Genomic DNA, 21,905 nt, shown 5'->3' with positions numbered 1-21,905 from the left:
GAATGAAAGAAAGAGTTAAAAAATAATATGGAAAGAAAGATAAGATACGTGAAAGAATGAATGAAAGACAAAGATAGATATGAAAAATGTAGTGAAAGTGAAAGTAAGGAGAAGAAGGAAGAGAAAGAAGGAATGAAAAAGAGAGAGACAGTCAGGAAGATAGGATAGTAGAGAGAGAGAGAGAGAGAGAGAGAGAGAGAGAGAGAGAGAGAGAGAGAGAGAGAGATAATGAATAAATGAAAAACACAGAGAAGAAATGGAATGAGAGCGAAAAGATATTTTAAGCAATTTTTGCTTCAAATAGAAATACAAAATCAATACAATTTCACCCAGAAAATAACATAGAAACACGAAAACATCGTATCATAACCAACGAAACGAATTTTCATTATCATATACCAGCAATTACTAATTGCAAGGACATGACCAAATGGAAACTATTTTAATAGAATTCCATTGATTAAAATAGACCTGACATAATTTTTATTACAACGCATAATACAGAATACATTTCTTCAACATTTACGGCAAGGAATTTAACACTATGTTCAGTAGGTTGGAAATTTTGGAGACTTGGGTTTGATTTTTTTTTCTTTACTTGGCTGCCTCTGTGAGTTATTCTCGATAATTATCATGAATGAAGAAGTGGCAGTCAAAATGAATTGAAGGTGAAGAAGAAACATTCATACACAGGCAAGAATTCGAACCGAATTTTTTGTGAAACTTAGAAGTAGTCAAGCAATTTAATAGAAATCTCATGACTCAGTTCTCTTATAATAGATATTTTTGAGAAAATTAATCACTTACTCTTTTAAATACTAACATTATTTGTTTTTTAACATGTACAAAATTGCATCATATTTCAAGTGAAAATAAAACTTGATTTTAGAATAACGAAGGAGCTGCGTGTGTTCAGAACAGGTCTGTGATCTTGCTCGACCAATTATGCTCTTTTAGATTTCGCATTCATCATAGCAACTATTTATATGAGAGCCTTCAACATATTCAATGCGGAAGAGGGAATATTTATTGCTTTTCCTATGAAAAAAAGTATTTTTTGATATAATATCTCCTGCTTTTTTGAAAATGAAATATTTCGGTTCTGAATCAGAATTGATGACAAATATCACGTTTTGGAAGATGGCTTCTATGATTCTTTTCAAAACTCTTGAAAACTGTTTTCCTCTGCTCACCCAAAATCCCGTCTACGACACAAATCATTTACATCTGTGGTAAATTGCTGCGAGGTAAGTTTACAGAATGTTGATATCACTGTTGAAAATTTACAATTATTCTAATAAATATGCTGAGGCTCTTTTGGCGTTAGACATATTGCAGTCTGTGCCTGGCATTTCTAATGACTAGCCACATGGACGCCGAGGGGAAACTTGCTTTCAAATTAAATCCCCGTTTAATCGTAAGTAAAAGCGACGTTCTCGATCCCTCCGGGTACGTCAGATTCTCAAAGAATGGAGTTTCCACACGAACGCTTGCGTGTTTCAAAGCCCTTTCTTCAAAATTTCTTCAATTCGCATTCCTCCCTTCGTCGTGCAATGGCCACCGAAGATCATGATCACGTGGTCCTTCAAAACGATCCACTTATCTCTTCCTTGCCACAAAAGGATTGAATTGAATAGGATTCTATAATAACGCTGCGTTGTAAACAGCTCGACATCTACTTCACTGCCTTGAATAATCGCCCTTTGGGAATGTGCAGTCTGTTTTTCAAGATGAGTAGCGCAATTGAAACAAGAACCTAATCACAGGTTTTTCTAAAAATTCTAAATCCTTAAAATGATTATGAGGTTAACGTGTCGCAATATAAAAGCTAAACAAAGGACACTGAGTAAGTCCAAATTAAAGAAACGAATAATATTTATAAAATCTGTAATTGAAGTGGTTATATTTCGATGTAGTTTACGCACGTCTTTTTCAAGTGCAAATAGTTTAATGGACTGTAAATGTTGTTACAAAATTTGATCAGTTTATTGAAAAGAGTACTACTAAGTCAATTTTTCTTTGCAAATGAGAAGTTTTATGAGGTTAAATTTCTCTAGCCTACTTTGAGTTCGAGTTTTTGAGTTTTGATTTTAAGTCTATTTTATGAACAGGAAGGCTAATCGAGACTGGGCCTATAGTTTAAAGTGGAATCCAAACCACTTGTGCTCCACAGGGTATCGAACCCGGGACCTACTCTCATTTGAGACCCTACTATTGTCCTTTTGTCCTTTAAAATAATCCATTCATTAAAGTTGGGGTAATAAAATTAAAGACACACACATGGACTCAAATTTGATTCTTAAAAGAAGAGCATAATTTATGAATGTTACATGATATTGTTGAAAAATTAATTTAACACTTTAAAGAATTGTAACCAATTCAATTGTCAAAATGATGGACCCCTTGAAAGAGCAATATCTGATTGGTCAATTTGGTCATTAGTAATTCCTCGTTTACACAACTTGTACAATTCCCTTGTAAGGGAATTAATGTTGAAAATATAATGTTCTAGGTCAGTGGTTCCCAAAGTGTGCGCCGCGGCGTCCTGGTGTACCTTGGCTGGCTTACAGAGGCGCCGCAAAATGTTCCGATATTTTAACTGAAATGACACGATTGATATGATTGTTTCAATTATGTGATCACTTAGTACTTATTGCACATAAAACTTTCTTGAATTTGAATGTGTTCATTTTTTAACTTAAAGCAAGCCTACATTGTGACTTGGGCGGCGCAAAAAAATATTGAAACACCAAGGGCGCCGTGAAACGAAAGAGTTTGGGAACCCATGTTCTAGGTGAAATCTGCGTAAATAAGGATTTTTACTTCGAATATTACTTACCCACACAGTACATAATGTTGGAATATACGAACATATGCTCGTAATCGTAACTCCTTTTAACAATTGCTGAGTTATATTTATAGAAATAAGTACATAGTTATAATATTTCTTAAAATTCAAACTACGCCAAAAAACTAGAATGATATAGGGTTATTTCGTGCTTCACAGACTTATGAATCATCCTGTATTATCACATTAATTCTACACACTCACAACCTTTTAAAACCTAGACATTTGTTTTGTTTCTGCATAAATGTCTAATACAATACCATGAGAGTAAGGTCAATATCTCTTGTTATTAATAAGAATGCAATGTAGGGGAAACTCCAAAGTTTCTGATCAGCGAAAACAGCGGAGCCAGAGAGCGAGTCGCTGTAAATCTTACCGTTGAGCACATGCACCCTCACGCTGGCCACATCTGCGTTCGAAGGTCTGCAAGAATATTTCCCGGAGTCTGAGACTTTGGCGTGCTGGATGAGCAGATAGCTCGTCGTTATTTTATCCCCTTTCTCCGTGATGACGCTCACTCCGCCCCTGTTGGAGTCGTAGCTGATAACCTGGAAAGACAGAGGACGAAGGTTATTCGTTACGTGCGTGCATTGAATACAATTGTAATAGTCCATATTAGCGTCCACGTATTAGGAAAATGTGTACTTGTAGCGGAAATATTTGGCATGACGGATTCAGAATATTAAGACGAGTACACCCACGGGGAGTGGCGTATTTGCGTGGGAGCAGTCAAGCTTGATCTTCCCCGAAATGTCTTAAAACCCAGAAAATCTGTTATCATCATTGGCTGATTTAAAATTTATTACTTTGAAAAGCACTACTCGCATATGAATTAGGGTATAAATGGAACGTAAATATGGAGTCTAAGGATTAGAAGGACACACATTCGGCACTGAAATATAGCTTGACCTTCACCCTCCAAAATGAATCGTAAATACGCCACTACCCTTAGGGAAAGGGAAGTGTTGCTTACTCAAAGAAGAACAAGGAAATACTAAATAGGAGAATGTTTCAGCAAAGCAGTTAAGATGTAGGTTAGGAGTTGGGGTGTACCAAAATCGGAATTTAGTCAACGTGACTTGGTCATCAACACACTTTTGTATTTGTACTGTTCTAATTTTATGCCTCACTTTTGCCAACTTTGGCTGATTGTTACGTTAAGGATGAAAGATGATTAGAAGAAATTGATAAAGCAATATTCGCAATGAAACACCAACACCTGTACTGCTGGTTGGTTGGTTACAGAGATCGGCCATCGAGACTGTAGCAACAGTAAATTTCTATTGGATTGAATGTGTTTGCTTGTTTAGCAACACCTTTTATTCTCATTACGATACTCGCGGAGATGAGGATGGATGCTTATAAACATGGAAACATAAAAGGAACAAAAATGATGTTCTGGTCGACAATCTAGCTAAGTATTTGGATGGCGAGCTCAACTTTGTCAGTTACAGATTCAATTTGTTGCAACGAATAAGTGAGCAACTACAAATAGACATCTAGGATTGGAATTCAAGGTTCCTAGCTTCATAGCGCCGGAGTTGTACAAGAGAATTCAGTTGTCCTTACCTTGTAGGCCAACAAGTACCGAAAGTTCGAGGTACGGTGTTGAAAGTCTGTTTACCGTTTGAATAGCATTAAATTTTCTGATACTTCTAACAAGGGAGGTTATCTAAGTGTCCCCCTCCGATTTCCATGAAACTTGGCAGGTGTAGAGGGGGGCCCAAAGGAAGAAATACGTGTTTTTTTTGTTTCGGCTAAAAACTGTTTTAGGGGGCAACCCCCCTCAAATGTCAAGATGAAGACAAATTGACGCGGGGATCTGACCCCTGTGTCGCACTCAGATTTCCAAGAAATTTGGCAGGTGTATGGAGGGGCCTAAAGGAAGAAAGAAGTACGTGTCTTTGTGTTTCAGCTAAAAATATGTTTTAGGGGGCAACCTCCCCGCTCAAATGTCAAGATGAGGGGAAATTGAAGTGGGAATCTGACCCCGAAACCACGTAAATATGGCATTGGAAGAAACAGGGGGCATAGGGTCCCTCTATACACCTGCCAAGTTTCATGGAAATCGGGGGGGACACAGGGGTTAGATCCTCACTTCAATTTGTCCTCATCTTGACATTTGAGGGGGTTTTGCCCCCTAAAAGTTTTTTAGCTGAAACAAAGGAACACGTATTTCTTCCTTTGGGCCACTCTATATACCTGTCAAGTTTCATGGAAATCGGAGTGGGACGCAGGGGTCAGATCCCCACTTCAATTTGTCCTCATCTTGACATTTGAGGGGGATTGCCCCCTAGAACAGTTTTTCAGCCGAAACAAAAAAACACGTATTTATTCCTTTGTGCCCCTCTATACACCTGCCAAGTTTCATGGAAATCGGAGGGGTGTTGTACCAAGTCAAGCAAGCAACGCTTTCGCTGGAACGTCACACAACAGGTTAGTGTCTACAAGACAAGGCTGTGTATGGAACAACTCATACAAAGTGCAAATCCCGTGGGATCGGCCCAGAAATGAACCCAAGATCAATCACCGACACATTGCAAGGGGGAGAAGAGTAATAACCTTGTCTATGGGTCCCCGGCGACCACGACTTCATTAGCAAAATATACATCGACAGCGCATTATCTTCGCGAAGCCAATTACGTTCACCGCGAAGTCGAGAAGTCATCAGTAAGAAACGACGACGCAGGGGAACGCTGAAAATAATGCAATCGTGAGTGTCTTGTTGCTCGAGGTTTGATTGGTACCCGAGGGCCGCGTTTTCTCCAAGTTATCTCTTTATAATTTCACTCTCTCCGTCCATCCCCGTCCGCCTGGTCCAGAGGGGATGCTGAGTCTCCCTGATCAGCGGACAGATGACCTCATCCAGAAAATGCCTATCGACATAAAAATCAATGACAGCAGCAGGAGACCAACATTGCGAACCCCATAATTTTATTACTGCCGCGGCACATTCTAGTAATCCAATGCCTCTCAGTCTTCTTCAGCTTTATTCCCCTTGAAACGATATCTGCGTCTTTACAGGCAACCAGCCCATTTCGTACGTCTTACTACAAATTTCTTAAACATGGCAAACAAATCTTTCATCACTGCAACTTAAACATTCTAAAATGAACTCCAAACAAGTTATTCTTTAACAGAATAAAGTGATAATTGATTTGGTGTTTTTTTTTAATCCACTTTATGCACAGAAAGGCTAATCGGGACTGGACCTACAGTTTAAAGTGAGATCCGAACCACTATGTGCCTCCACCGGGTATCGAACCCGGGGCCCCTTGATTGCAAGGCGACGACGCTAACACTGCACCTTCGGGGAGGCCGAGAATAAAGTGATAAGAAAAATACAGAAAAATATTTTCAAATTAAAATTCAATGGAATCCCGTTTAGTTCGCTGCACCTTTCGACACTAGGTGTATTGCTTGTGGAAAGAAATTGTGTTGAACCAAGTAGACGCTGTGGGCAACAATAGTGCAGATGATTCAACAAATGCATGCCTGCTGCTTTCAATATTCCTTGATTGGTCAGAACGCACCAGGTGACCACACACCACACTGTGCACCGCTCCAAAACGTAGTGCAAACGGTGTAGAAGTGCCACCAAATCAACTAAGCAGACGACTCGGTGTTGCACTTTGTAACCAACTAGATGCGTGAGTGCACAGAGTAAAAATGTACAGCAAATTTAAAGGGATAGTATAACTGCGCAGAGAAAGTTCCATTGTTGTCTCAATCATAATTGATTGTTAAGCGTCAATATATTGTTTAAATATACTACTAAAGGGTCAATCCATATGAAATCATACCAGCTGGTTGCTTGACCATTTTTAAAAAAGTTTATTTTTTGAGTGGTGTGAGCCTCATATATTGACAGTTCAGAACCACTCTTATTTTATTTTTACTATCACCGATTTGAAGATGGCGGGCATTTTTTTATCATGGCGCGCGTCATTTTCTCCATTCGTAAGCATCAGCGGCAACTTTTTTTTCTCAGGTCTGGTAAGTCCTACGACAATGAGACAAAATCTGTGATGTTAAGCACATTATAGGCTACAATTATATTTCTGTGTAATTTTCTAAATATTATTCGTTCACAAAAAATTTTAAGGTTAAAAATGTGTATTTTAATCTCTCAAAATGACATTTTCGGACATTTTTTTGGGGGGAAGGCAGTTTGTTTGATACTTGGATTTTTTTGTGCAAGTACCTGTGTACCAATAGAGTACGTCAAAATTATTTGAAGCTTGAGACTTTAATTTTTTTTTCTACAGGGTCATAAACATGTACTTTTTGTTAAAAAAATCCAAGTTCAGGGTTAAATATCTCTGGTGGGCAGTTGTTTAAAAATCTGAAATTTGTACACAATACAGTACTTCAGGATAAGTAACTTCAGTAAAAATTTTGAGTTTGAGATTTAATTGGTTTAGGAGATACAAAACTCGTGAAAAATTCAACATTTTGCATTAAATGTGGTATGCCTAATTTCATTTCTTATTAACATTTTGTGTTGAAATTCTGCAAACTGTAATTTGGAATGTCAATGAACAACATTACAATCCTGAAATGGCTCTGCAATAAAGTATATATACGAGGGCGTGCTGAAAAGTAACGCTTCCTATGTTTTTATTTTCTTTGTTACCTTGTAAACGCATTTTGGATTTTGAGCAACCATACATTGCACTTATAAGACTTTCCAGCTTCTCCATTGAAGGTTTCAAACTTCTATCGCCAGGGGGTGCTGAACTATTGCGAGGAAAATGGCAGCATGTAACCATGCAATGTCTGTGAAGCGCCTGAAGTAGCATGCAGTGATCGAGTTTCTAAACGCAGAAAATGTGCTACAAATTGACATTCATCTGAGACTGAGGGAATATTATGGGGATGAATGTGTTAGACATCAGTACTGCGCGATCTTGAGTTTATCATGCTCTTAAAGAAAACCCACAGCTGAACACGAATCCGATGACCTCCATCAGTTCTAGTTCCTGGCCTTTCACTCCATTCTCTCACATAGCTGAGATTTTTTCAGCTGTGTGTTTTCTTTAAGAGCATGATAAACTCAAGATCGCGCAGTAAATTAGTGAAATTAGGCATGCCATATTTAATGCAAAATGTTGAATTTTTCACGAGTTTTGTATCTCCTAAACCAATTAAATCTCAAACTCAAAATTTTTACTGAAGTTACTTATCCTGAAGTACTGTATTGTGTACAAATTTCAGATTTTTAAACAACTGCCCACCAGAGATATTTAACCCTGAACTTGGATTTTTTTAACAAAAAGTACATGTTTATGACCCTGTAGAAAAAAAATTAAAGTCTCAAGCTTCAAATAATTTTGACGTACTCTATTGGTACACAGGTACTTGCACAAAAAAATCCAAGTATCAAACAAACTGCCTTCCCCCCAAAAAAAATGTCCGAAAATGTCATTTTGAGCGATTAAAATACACATTTTTAACCTTAAAATTTATTGTGAACGAATAATATTTAGAAAATTACACAGAAATATAATTGTAGCCTATAATGTGCTTAACATCACAGATTTTGTCTCATTGTCGTAGGACTTACCAGACCTGAGAAAAAAAAGTTGCCGCTGATGCTTACGAATGGAGAAAATGACGCGCGCCATGATAAAAAAATGCCCGCCATCTTCAAATCGGTGATAGTAAAAATAAAATAAGAGTGGTTCTGAACTGTCAATATATGAGGCTCACACCACTCAAAAAATAAACTTTTTTAAAAATGGTCAAGCAACCAGCTGGTATGATTTCATATGGATTGACCCTAAAGCATTTCTTGTACAAATATGTCGAGAAAACAACAGAAAGTGTTTTCCCGCAAGGAAAATATTTTGTATATGAGTTAAAGTTCACATACTGGTAAAACAGGAAATTGCAAAATAATTTTAATACTAATTTTCTTCCTCCTTGGGGTAATTGCAACGATGTATATGTTTGATAATTGTATGAAACTGATCGAAGGACACTTACAAAGTCAACATGCGAAGCTCTGTCGCGGAGTGTTTAATGTAACGCGCTACGAAGCCACAGTTTCCAGATAGATTCCTAGGCAAGGCATCATTTGTGTTTCGCCCATCATCCATTTCATCAGTTTACATCATCGTCGCGATTAACCCAATAGGTAGAAAACCGAAATACTGATAGGCACACATGCAGAGATCTGCTGAAACTTGATTAGTTAGTTTTCTCTTACAGATAAATCAAAATCTCGTTAGTCTAGCATTATTAGTTTCAAAAATATTTCAATGGTAGCAGTTCTCATCAACACACTGTATATTCTCCTCAGAGACCTTTCGGTCCTCCATCATCACAAATGTTGATAAATAATATAGTCATACCATCTTGGCTTATTCTTTTAGGCTTTTGTTCTTTTCACAGCGTAAAATGACCGTTTGCGTTATATCTAGGATTTTCTCAATAAGTAAATATAAGCAAACAGATAAAATTTTTAGACAACCAGGCCTACTATCGTGAAGCTACACCCCTCATTTCAATCTACTAATATTATAGGAAATACTTTACCCAAAAGGTCTAACACAAAATAACAAATTTCCTACTAAATGGCGAAGATTATATCATGTTACCGCATGCTGATTCGAACTGGGATAAACCGAAATAATGACGCTATAAAATTGAGTTCCCCCCTTTCGGGTTAAAACAAAAACCAATATATTCTAGTTTGTGTAATCCTGCACAAAGCTCATTGGTTGAAAAGTAACGATGCCAATTAGTATTCCTGTAATTGATCGGACAGGTAATCGTGTAAAATCCCAAGTTGAAAAACTGCCAGGTCTGGAAAATTTGATATTTGGCTGTTTTAAAGATAAAACTATCGCTGTGCGACAGCAGACATGAAATTTTACACACGTAACCTATGTGTTTGTTCTACAGGAAGATTATTTCTGTAAAATCTTTGGCTCTTATGCATTTGAAGCATCGGAACGAGTCACAACTCTCGAAGCAGCCAATTAACCAAGCGAGCCGCTGACGTCAACCCAGAACCTATCGCTAAGCCCGTTGCTCAGGTTCTACACGCCCACTAGGCTCGCTAGACAGATTCGCGCAGTTCGCTAGAGATGTTCCGAAAGTAATTAGACTCTACCTGTAAATTTCCGAGAAGTATTAGTGCAGACAATTAGTTACAGAAAGTTATTAATATCCACTTTACTTTTGAAATTATTAAAGAAATACTTTTTCTACAGAGACTAAATTTGTGTAAACACTAAAGAAATTTTACCTGTATCTGGAATGAGTGTACTTTAATGTGGCAAATTTATACCTACAGGCTAATAACATCGACGGACATTAAAAATGATCATACTGATGTGGATTAATGAAATAATCCTATTTTAACCGATGCTTTAATGGGAGTTAGTTTGAAACATTATATGCAACTCTCCTGATTCGTGAGCTTAAATTATACAGTGTCTTCATTTAGTTATTGTACCATTTGAACGCATGAAACCACGCCGCTTGCCGGGGACACCGGATATGTGTATAAATAAACACATCTCTTTGCACTTATAATTTTCTTGTCTAATGTACAACTAAACGACAATTTCCAAATGTACTTACGTCATCTTGGTGATACCAGAAAATGTACGCTGGTGGTTCCGGGCTATACTGTATGATGCAGGTCAAATTAATAGTACTGCCTTTGTCCACATGAAGGTCTGGCGCTCCGAGAATAGCTGCTGTTGGCACTGAAAATACATTACACACGACGTAAGATTATGAACATTTTCAAATTGCCTGTGGAATTTTGCAACTACAAAAGTTTAGTAATTCTATATGTATTCTGCAACATGCGAGACGTTATATGAAGTTCAACTTCAACTGAAACAATGTGAAATGTTAATGGTTGAGACATTCAAGTTGATTCTTGCTAATTGTTGAGGTATCTATAATAGTCACTACAAAGGATAATTGTTAATGTGCAAACAATGAAAACACCATTAAGCCTTGTTTCCATTATTATGAAAAAATATAAATATGCTGACCAAGGCAGTAATTTATTTTATTAAAAACATAAACTAAACGTAACGTTTCAACCTTCTAGCAAGGTCTTCATCAGACTCTGTATCAAGTACAAAAGTCTTTTGTACTTGATACAGAGTCTGATGAAGACCTTGCTAGAAGGTTGAAACGTTACGTTTAGTTTATGTTTTTAATAAAATAAATTACTGCCTTGGTCAGCATATTTATATTTTTTCAAAACAATGAAAATGCAATGAAACTTCCTAAAGGTGGATTATGGCTGTAGAGACTGGAACCAGAAACTAGGGTTAGTTTTGAAACAATTAAGGTTTTAGAACTAAAAATATATCAGTATTGATCTGGTTAGGAGTCATAGCGAGCATAATTTTTATAAAAATACACACCGACAAAGAGAAATGTTAGTTGGATAGAAAAACTTATGGTTACGAACATTTGATTCAATAATAGGCAATCGAGTGTCAACCTCAATAATGTGTGTGTGGACACGTGTGTGTGTGTGTGTAGTGACGGATTAAGGTGGGTGCTATTGATGCTGCAGCATTAGGCCTATTCCTGAAATAGGCGCAGATGAAAACTGACGAGAATTTTCCGAAAGCTGAACAGTTTTCTTTTGCTATATTAACCTGAAAATAAATCTTAGAATGAAATTTGGAGCCCCAATTTATGACGCCTAGACACAGCGTTACTTATTATACAGTTACTATTATTCTTTGCACTGTGACGTAACTATAACGTCGTTGTGTTTATTGTTCACCGAACATTTCAAGTTAATGCTATCAATTTTACGTTAAACAGTTTACTCAGTAAAGCATCAGGCCCAATTTCGTCTTAATCCTACCCTGTGTGTGTGTGTGTGTGTGTGTGTGTGTGTGTGTGTGTGTGTGTGTGTGTGTGTGTGTGTGTGTGTGTGTGTGTGTGTGTGTGCGTGCATTGTGTGCCTGTGACTTCGTAAGACACTAATAGTTTCGAAACAGCTAATAAATCCGTAGAGAGGAGGGGTGGGAATTGTCTTGGAAAATTTGAAAGGATAAGTTAGGTCTAGAAACAGAGGTCTCTTAATTTCAAAATTTTGTAGAATATATCCTTTGTTTCTTGGTATCAGTGGTTTTTGAATGGCTGCCCACCCAAAAAAGCTCTCCTGTTAAACTCAGTCTCGGTACAGGCTAATATTTCAAAAAAAGTTTCCTATAAATTTTCTTGAAATAAAGAGACCCATTCAATAAGGTGTCACTCGACTTAAATTCCCATTTCAAATTTTCCAAGAACCCTCACCTCCCAGACTATGTATTCACCAATAACTTTCGAACACAACCATTCGACTCGTCCTATGCATTTTCATGTGATGGCATGTTGCCCTTTTTTATTCCTTTTTGAAAATATTTCCCTCGAAGTTTGAAACACACTGAAGCATTTAAACGGTTTATCGAGGAAACATTCGAAAACTGTTTACCAAAAAAGAGCTTCCTACATAAGCCTCTTTAAATTAAAAGGTGTGTCACAGTAGATGTCACTGGATCTTTCTTTACTATTTGAAATTTTCGTTAAGTAACCCTTAATGGGAAAGCACACTGAACAAAATACCATCCTTCAACTGGCACTGTATGTTGTTGTGAGGTGACATTCATGTTCTGTGTAATATATTATACACTTCAAATCTATCAGAGTGTTATGTAATTACACACTCACCCTGTATGTGTGTGTGCAGCACACAAACACTAGGTTCTTCAATAATTCAACAGTTTTTTTCATTTATGAAAAAACTGTAAACATGAAAATATAGTAAAACTTTTATACGAAGATAATTTTGAACGAAGTTGGATTTTGAAAATGATCTTTTTCATGAAAATATATATATATATATATATATATATATATATATCACAGTAAAGAATAAAACTTTAGGAGATGAAAGGTTGCCACTCACACTGTAATTTAATTTATTTGAAATTTCATAAGAGTTAAGATTTTTAAATAGAAATGAAAATATGTAACGTCCCTTTAATATTCCAATTACTACGTACAGATGGCTCTGGACTAATATATTTTTGACATTGCCAATGATTTTTAATATTTTGCATTTGTGTGAAGAATTCTGTCTAATCAAAAACAAGTTAAATTACTATACTGTCTACGTTGAGTGCTTTGTGAGATACACATAAAAGTTTGTATTTATACTTTTACAGAGAAGTAAATTAGTGGTACGAGTACTTTAGAAAGTATTTGATAAGTGTGTTTATTTTTCAACTTTAATAGTAATATTGAAGTCGAAAGATAAACACGTTGTTCGCGTTTCATGCAGTATGAGTTGCCAGCAAAAGTACTCTTACGAGAGTTAACGTTTATTAAATAAATCCTAAGTGCACGTGTCAATTTTAATAAGGCACACGTGTCGTTCAGAGGAAAAATTATATTTGTTACAGAAAAAATAACGTCAAAGTTCGCCTCGCTCACATGAAAACCGTGAAAGATGCATGCGAGAAGAAGATCCCCTTGATAATGTATTCCCTTTAAAGAAGGAGGAGTACGAAGCTTGCAAGTCCAGAGAGCATTTGTTACCGTTAACGAGCCGGGTATTCCCCGAGCTCATACGCTCTAAGCTTCTAAGTTAATTTGTTCCTTCATCACTGACACAGACATCCATTCATAGTACATGCTCGTATTTTTTATAAACTAGTCAGCGCATTAGTTAAGTCTTAAAGGAAGGTAAAGAGGTCACCGTTGGACTGGAAGTATGTGGCACAAAATTCTCATTAAAAAGCGAAAATGATATTATATAGTCTCTGCAGATAATTTGTTAAGTATGCACATCAGCTTGTGGGTAAATCTAGATGTGTGTATCTAGAAATTGTGCATAGAATACCGTAGTGTATTGGTTACAATAACGAGATGCCAAGCAAAGAGTCCTGGGTTCTGTTCCTTGGTCAGTTAATGATGTTTATTTGAGGTTTCGCTTGACGTATTACAACTAAATTCCGGGCCTCCACGATGGCATGGTTGTAACATCGTCGCCTTGTAATCAAGGGATCCCGGGTTCGATACTCGATGGAGGCACATTGCACAATGGTTCGCATCATATTTTAAACTGTAGGTCCAGTCTCAATTAGCCTATCTGTGCATAAAATGGACGTAAAACAAAATTTAATAACTAAATTTTATTACGGAACATTGAAGATAAGCCAGATGGCTTAATGATAACTGTAGTCTTATAGTCAAGGGGTTCAGGGTTCGATCCCCGGTGAAGAGACACAGTACTGCGGATCCAACTTTAAACTGTACGTGCTATCCCGATTAGCTTATTTGAGCATAAAATGGACTTCAAACAAACATTGTCTTCGACAATGATTTACAGATTGCACAGGCATATGGTTTACATTATACAAAACTACATGTTGGATAGCGTAAATAAACGAAAGTAGTTTTAAGTTCACTTTTGTGCTCAGATGAGCTTCTGCGGAATGGGTGACGCTCTTTCATTTGGTGCGAACGGTCCCGGGTTCGATTCCCGGTAAGAGCTTCAAAATGTCTGTGTTAATGCAGCATCGTGAGGACAATTGAGAAACTACTTGAAAGCCATTCTAGCGGGCTCCGGTGTCGCAATCCAGAGAACAGCGGTGATGGGACTCGATAACGCGTCATCCAATGATCTGCTAGTATGTCCTGATCACAAGAGGTTGTTGCGTCACGGAGTAGGAAAATTGGGAGTGGACCTACAGTTTAAAGTAGGATCCTAACCGCTGTGTAATGTAGCTCTACCGGGATCTCTTGATCACAAGGCGACTACACCATCGAGGAGGACCAACAAACGAATAAGCACTTAAGAAATAGAATTACATTTGGTGCTCTAGGAGTTAAGAAAGGGTGCAAAGGCCATGTAAAGACTTAGAAAACAACTGTATCACTGTACGAATATTAAAATAGAATACTGACGTAAGAAGCAAACGAGGATGAACCAACGAGATGAGCGCAGGGATAGGTGAATACGCGAGAGGAGTTAAACAAATTATGGGAACAAATTCACTTAGCAACTACAAATTGAATTACGTCAAGACAATGTGCTGCATGTTGTAATTCCTTTGGGTGTTAAGTGCATGAAGATATGAGGAAGGATAATGTTCACAATGAAAATGGGCTTTATTATCTGCGTCAGTTACTCCCTAGCACGTCTCAAATTTATATTAATAAAATTAACAATGGGGTCGTACTGAAAAATATTGCTGTAGTTTCTATTTCCCATTTCTAAAGGGCACTCAAGAATGACGAAGTGACGGAATGCACGACAGAACAAAAATAAATTCCCATGTATCAAATAGTAATACTAATCCAAAATGGCCATCTTAAAGAGGGACAAGGTTTATAAAAATATATCTTGACTATCAATACAGGGTTATTCAAAAAATAATGGTACAAAAGTAAAGTTAAATTATTTTTAAGTGAAAAGCTATACAAAAGCAATTCTGGTGGGAAAGAAGAAAGGAAGGTTGTATATTTACCTGGGCAATTACAAATGTTGGATATGAGGACCCTGGGTAACACGGCAGATGTCAAAACGATAATCCTATCCACTGTCTCCCTCGACGTTCCGGGAATTTTTCTATTGCACAGACATCCAGTTGATTCAAACTTCTGCACCCAGCGTGTAATGCAGTGTCTATGTGGTGGTCGTTTCTTAAATTTCGCACGAAAGTGTCTCTGAACTGTAACAACTGCCCCTGTTCGTGCAAATTCCATTACGCAATATGCTTGCTCTACCTTCGTTGTTACCATTTTAGCTATCAACAACAAGTAGCGCCTCTAGCGGATTTTACGTCAACTACAACCACAGGCTATAAATTAACAACCTTCCCTTCTTCTTTCCTACCAGAATTGCTTTTGTATCTCTTTTCACTTAAAAAAAATTAACCTTACTTTTGTACCATTCTTTTTGAAAAACGCGTATATAATCGTCATCTTCATTACCATATACATATTCTGTACCAGCATTTCGAACTTTACAAAAAGGGTTTTGTACCCCCTTCATTTGCCACTCTGACCTACACACATACAGAATCATTGTTGTCTCAAATGTTCTACAATCAGTAACAGTTGTTAAGGATTATTGTGATTAGTAAATAAATAAATTTAAAATTACTCTTTCTACATTTTCGTCAAATTAGTATGGGGTTAGTCATTACACACAAAATGTAAACAATAAAAGTAAAGAAGCAATGTTAGAGTAAAAAAACAAAGTTAGTCAAAATGAAAATAATTTTCTAAACAAACGAAACCTTGGAAGTAGATCCAACCCGTATCGTCTTGTGTTCCATCGTTAAGATTTAGTGGAATCGAAGTGGGTAATGTGTCTGAAAGAAACAAAACAAAACAAAAACACTGTTGTGCTAATGTTGTGGATAAATTCTGAACAATGCAATAAACAAAACTAAAGTAAACATAAAGAATGCCATTTTCATGACTGTCCATTAGTCTCTTCACGGAACGTTAATAACTTATAAAAGCTAAGCAGCTAAGGCACAGTCAAGTTCAAAGCTACTTCGACGTACATTGTCCACTACTTTCAACCATTTACTAATTTATACAGAGTGAACTTTAGATTGTTCAACATAAATATAGTGATAGACAATTTGGGTAAACAGCAGGTTTAACAAATACATTTGAACACGGTATATTATCAACATTTCATAATTGAACGTTAATTGTACTATCTATTATTTCAAATACTCTAAAACAAAGAAAGATGATAGAAAATGATAATAGTAGCTAATTATTTTGCTTACTTAAATAAATAATTTTAGAATTTGAAAGACATGAGAAGTAAACTTACAAGGTAAAATGATGAACACTTGCTGAAAATGAACATTCACGGTCACAAGATGATGATAATATTACATTATGCTGAAAACATAATATAATATTATCGCTTCGTAACCGTTGTTCTTACCTCATGACTTCTTCTCTTAAAGTCATAACCTACCCATTTCTCTCGACTATTATCATTACTTAAATCTTTTTCAATATCAACTGTTGAGGGGACAGTACTCCGTCTATACTTCAATAAATGCAATCAAGGTTTCAGAGAAAGCGTGTACGCTACGGATGGTATCATCTGTGGTATCATCCTCATCTCGACATGCGATTCGGTTCATGATCGATATGGGAGGTATCGATAGTTTGCATAATATTGCTGACTCGCAAGAAAAGATCCACTACTCGAGACAGCCTATGAACACTAGGTAAGCACTTGGTTTGCCTGTCGGTTCACCGAATTGTGTTTTCAGGTCTTGTAATTTCGGAGCCATCGATAACTGTCGACTAGAATGTTCGGACAAGTAAGATTTAACTTGTAACTCTCATCGGAAGGACAGGAAAAATTCAATTTCCCTTCATGTAGAAACACTGCCTCTGCCAAGCGCGGCACAGAAACAGGAATGAACAAACAGTTTTCTCCCGCCAATGCTGTTTCCAACGGTGGCAGGCTGTGTACTTTTAAATAGTCACTTGTTCTTCAGCTCCGTCGCTCTCACCGAAACAGGAAGAAGGAAAGAGAATCCCGAACACTTGGTAGCGAAACGTGAGCTCAACACGCTCGGTAACACTAGACAGTAATTGTAGACAATACTTTATAATCTTTATAACCCTACACGTCAAACGCAATTTAAGATTTTCCAGGTTAAATATACCCATAGCACACTGTCTTTTCATTCCAGTATGAAGTAGAACGCCACTCCTTTTCTGCTAGTGGAAACAGTAGACATTACGGACATGCAATTTAACATCTGCAATTCCATCCCGATATGCGGTGGTCTGCCGAGGAAGACAATTCTTGAGATCAATTCTCCCCTGCATAAGAGAAGTTAATTTTGTCGTTGAAACCCTGCTGGTCATAAACCAAGGAATCACGACCAGCGGCTTTAACTGAAATGGTCAGGTCCTGCACTTATCTGAGTTACGGCCTCTCCGAGCCTTGGCTTTACGATAGGGAATAGTCACGAACAGGAATGGAGCGATGGTCACATTCAATCTACTTCCTCGGCGGAGGGGAAGGATGGGGGCGGTATCTTGTCACGGGAAGGCGGAGGGACAGACTTTTCTATTGTGTTTCCGTCATGACAAGATAGAGGTATCATTTTTTTTATGTTCTAAGAACTTCTACGTCAGACGTACAAGTTTATTCTGAAAGAGAGAGAGAGAGAGAGAGAGAGAGAGAGAGAGAGAGAGAGAGAGAGAGAGAGAGAGAGAGCAAGAGAGATACAGAGTTTGATGAAGTTATAGAAAGAAAGAAACACGATAAATGCAAAACTAACGGAAGTTAACATGAGAACTAAAGGCGAACGAACTGAACAGGTGAATAGCTTCAGACACCTGGTTGAGATGTATCATAGGCAGTGACGTGAGATGCAGTCAGAATGCCAAGAGTGGAGATAATGGCAAACGAAGCCTTTAATAGAAGTATTTTTGTGGACCTTTGATAAAATAACTACAGAAGAAACCAATGAAGTGCTTTGTGTGGACAGTAGCATTGCATGGTGCAGGAACCTTAATACTATGAACAAGTGAGGAAAGGCGGCTAGAAGCTTTAAAATTGTGGCTATGGTGAAGATATCGGCGTGTCAAATTGACAGGCAAAGTAAGAAACAAACCTCTTCTTTTGGAAGGAAGCGTAATGATTCAAGTTCATTTAGCAGCGAAACTAGACGTGCTAAATTTGCATATTGTCTACCGAATTTAATTATTTTACCAGTTTGTCATCGGTATAACACCTCGCAAACTATTAATTTATATTCTGCCCTTATATGCCTATCAGGCTATACAATGAAACTTGTTCTTTTATTCATGGTGAATATTTGTACTCTGCAAGTCGTAATATTTCTGCACAGTTTGGGGCAACTTTAACAACGATCATTTTTTTCTGGCTGAATATATTTTTGTACAATACCGGTTGGTTTCTGTGAGATCTCCACACTCTCTCAATCTCCCACTGCAAAACCCTCACGCACCTTAGGTGAAAATTTAACTTTTATAATAAATATAACTTCGCAAATGCATACCGTGGACCAAAAGTCACGCTCGGATACTATTATTAGTGCAAGGACGTATTATTCGCAAGTGAAATTGACGCAAAAAGTTGCCGTAGGTTCAGAGGAATATTTATTCTCAACGTTGTGTGGTAGTAATTCGTCTGTTTTCCGATAGAGGTCTGTCCGAATGCTGTAGCTAAAAGTCACGTTGTAAAGGAATAGATTAGCGGAATTCGTTTGAACTTCGTTGAAGATTTAAAGGAGAAATTACCAGTGTCTTTAGTATGATGAACACCGGAATGCTGATGTTCGGAAGCCAACGCATACATCGGCGAATCCGGCTGTACACCGAGAATGATTGTCAACATACCGAGGAGTTCAACAATTAAGAGCTGTATACTGACGAATCAGAGTATGCTCATTCTTCTTATTATTTGTTCAGTTCAATTTAGTTTCTGCATTGATTACAGCCTTTTCTTTCCCAATGAAAATCATTACATTATTTTTAGGCCCCCCTGTAGATATCCACGGATAGGATGTGAAGTTCAAGTACATCTGCTACGGGTTAACATACATTTTGAACGTCCTTTCGCGCGCTGAAACTCTTGATAAAGGAAATTCTATCCCGAAATTGGCGATTCCTTTCACATTACTTCCTTGCCAGAAACGGAGTCATGTAAGGCACCATACGTCTCTTTAGAGAAGGTGCAAAAGCCCCCTGAGCCACTCTTCCAGAGGGCACCATTTGGTGCGGGTAAAATATAGCACCGCCCCGATAAGGGTACGCCTATTCTAAGATCGTGAGGAGAAAGCTTGGAACTCACCGACGACGTTGAGTGTGACGTAATAGCTTCTGTGAGGCTGCGTGCTGATCTGGCACTCGTAGATCCCGGCATCTCTCTTCTGAGCCCACTTTATCTGCAAGGTCCACTCCTCATTGTCCCTGTGGTGAATAGCCTGGAATCTCTGGTCGCTCGTGTAGGTGTAGCTGCCCACGGTCAGGATGTGGATATCCCTGTGTCTTATCCAGGAAACCTGAGAAGAAAGAAAGAACATATTTTAGGGCAACGGCCATGGAAAGGAACGTTTCCAGAAATCGAACAACGAATTTCAAGAAAAATGTTATCTAAGGGTAAATGTATAAGTGTGTCCATATGTTACTTAAAGAAAGATTTTTTTAAATTCAATTTTTGTTCAAATGGGTTAATCATTAGTGACACTGCAACTTAAAGCGCAATGCAAACAACCGTGGAGTGTTTCTTCGTTAGGAATCGAACCCAGTACATTTGTTTTTCTCTTCGGCCATTATTTCAAACGCCATCCAGCTAATTCAATCTTTGATATCTGTTCATTGAATTCGAGTGCGAGTCAAACAATAACCTTAATTTGTTTCTTGCTTTCATTCTCGTCGATTTGTGCTTGTACCATCGCACAAACTTGCAATTTTTCAACATGGAGTGCCTCCCGATGGCGCAGTGGAAACGTCGACGCCTTGTAATCAAGGAAAGCCGGGTTCGATAACGGTGGAGACACACAGTGACCCCACTTTAAACTGTAGGTCCATTCCCGATTAGCCTCTCTGTGCATGAATTCAATTCAACAAGGAATCTAATCTGAATACCTCTAGGTATTGGATTGCACGTGCGACTTAATAAACCTTTTCGAGTAAGCCTCATCTCTAGGAAGGTATAAACTCAGGGCAAGCCCTGGTACCTATCGATACCTATCGACTTGTTGGGCGAGAATGAGTAAAGGCAAGGACTTAATAAACCGTTATCTTTTCCCGCATCCCCACAATAACCAATGGTTAGGTTGGACAGTCCAATGAACTAACTGATTTTCTCTAACTACGCACTGGTAATGGCGACAGACAAGGAGTTGGACAGCGCGTACGACATCAGCTTAAATCTTTCCACCTATGTGTCTGCAAAGTGACGTCATTGCCATAATCATTCTTCCATTGGTGAATTTGCCGGACAGGCGTTATTGCGATTTTGTATATTCATTAACAGTAAAACATATGTAGGTTCGAAGCTTCCAGATGGCACGAAACCAGCGCTTTCTGCCGTTGAGCCACCATATGTACGAAAAATTGTATTTTCCGGCTCATGTGCTGTACCCTTGCGAGCATTTTCAAAATAGCGGCTAATACTTCAAGCAAATTGGTGCCTCCCCGATGGCGCAGTGGTACCGTTGTCGCCTTGTAATCAAGTGGTCCCGGGTTCGATACCCGGTGGGGACACATAGTGATTTAAACCTATTTAAACTGAGGTCCAGTCTCTATTAGCCTATGTGCATAATGTTGTCTTAAAACAATTCATTCATGTAAATTTGGGCTGCGCTCAATTTTCCCTGCAATTTTTGCCGGGCTTTTAAAGTTTTTCATTTGATGTCATCACTGCAAATAAATTATTTCAAAATATTCTTCAAGGCAATTTTAAATTGTTAAACTAATTCGTATCAGTTTGAAAGGATACCTTGTTCTAAAGCGTATTTGAAAGTACAGCGCAAACCTTATCAAACTGTTCACCGTAGTAAATGGTTACTGAAACGTGAGTGGAATGCTAAAAAGCGAAATCAATTGAGGAAAAGAAAAGAAGAAACAAGAATGGCAGTCAACTAAAAAATTCACTTAAGATGTACGGCTTTTTCCTCTTCGCGATTGAGCAATAACGCATTTCTGTTTTTTTGGACTCGGTTCTCTTGCGAGGGCAGTTGATGAATCCCGAGGGAACTTGCCGCTGTTAAATTTCTTCCTGTCCCTCCCGAATCAGTATTCCGGGAATGGGCTCGGGACCTCGCTCAGTCCGGTCCCGAGCCGTGCGCACCCCCGCGGAATGTCAAAGCAGAAGTCCCCAATTCGATTGTAGACGGAACAATGAGGAAATCAAACATCTTATTCTTTGTTATCAACCTTGGAATCTGCTGTCTCTGGTTCTCTCTCTCTCTCTCTCTCTCTCTCTCTCTCTTCCTGGCCTTTTCCCTCCCCTCCACGGTCCTTTTGTTACATCCTGGCGGTATTGCGAGGG

General features: G+C 38.0%; 1 protein-coding gene across 1 annotated transcript in view; it reads right to left on the bottom strand.

The window, feature by feature from the left end:
- Positions 1 to 21,905, bottom strand: part of LOC145995367 (zwei Ig domain protein zig-8-like) — a 112,270-nt gene that overhangs the window by 2,155 nt on the left and 88,210 nt on the right. The window contains exons 3-6 of the mRNA XM_083131973.1: positions 19,701 to 19,911; positions 16,129 to 16,203; positions 10,442 to 10,569; positions 3,225 to 3,396 (exon numbers count right to left, since the gene is read on the bottom strand). Coding sequence (XP_082988099.1) covers positions 3,225 to 3,396; positions 10,442 to 10,569; positions 16,129 to 16,203; positions 19,701 to 19,911 — 586 coding nt within the window. The remainder of the gene's footprint in view (positions 1 to 3,224; positions 3,397 to 10,441; positions 10,570 to 16,128; positions 16,204 to 19,700; positions 19,912 to 21,905) is intronic.

This window comes from Lepisma saccharinum, chromosome 11 (genome assembly GCF_977018435.1).
Source record: "Lepisma saccharinum chromosome 11, izLepSacc3.1, whole genome shotgun sequence".
In the NCBI taxonomy this organism is placed as follows: Eukaryota; Metazoa; Arthropoda; class Insecta; order Zygentoma; family Lepismatidae; genus Lepisma; species Lepisma saccharinum.
This window is presented reverse-complemented; position numbering and strand designations above follow the sequence as displayed.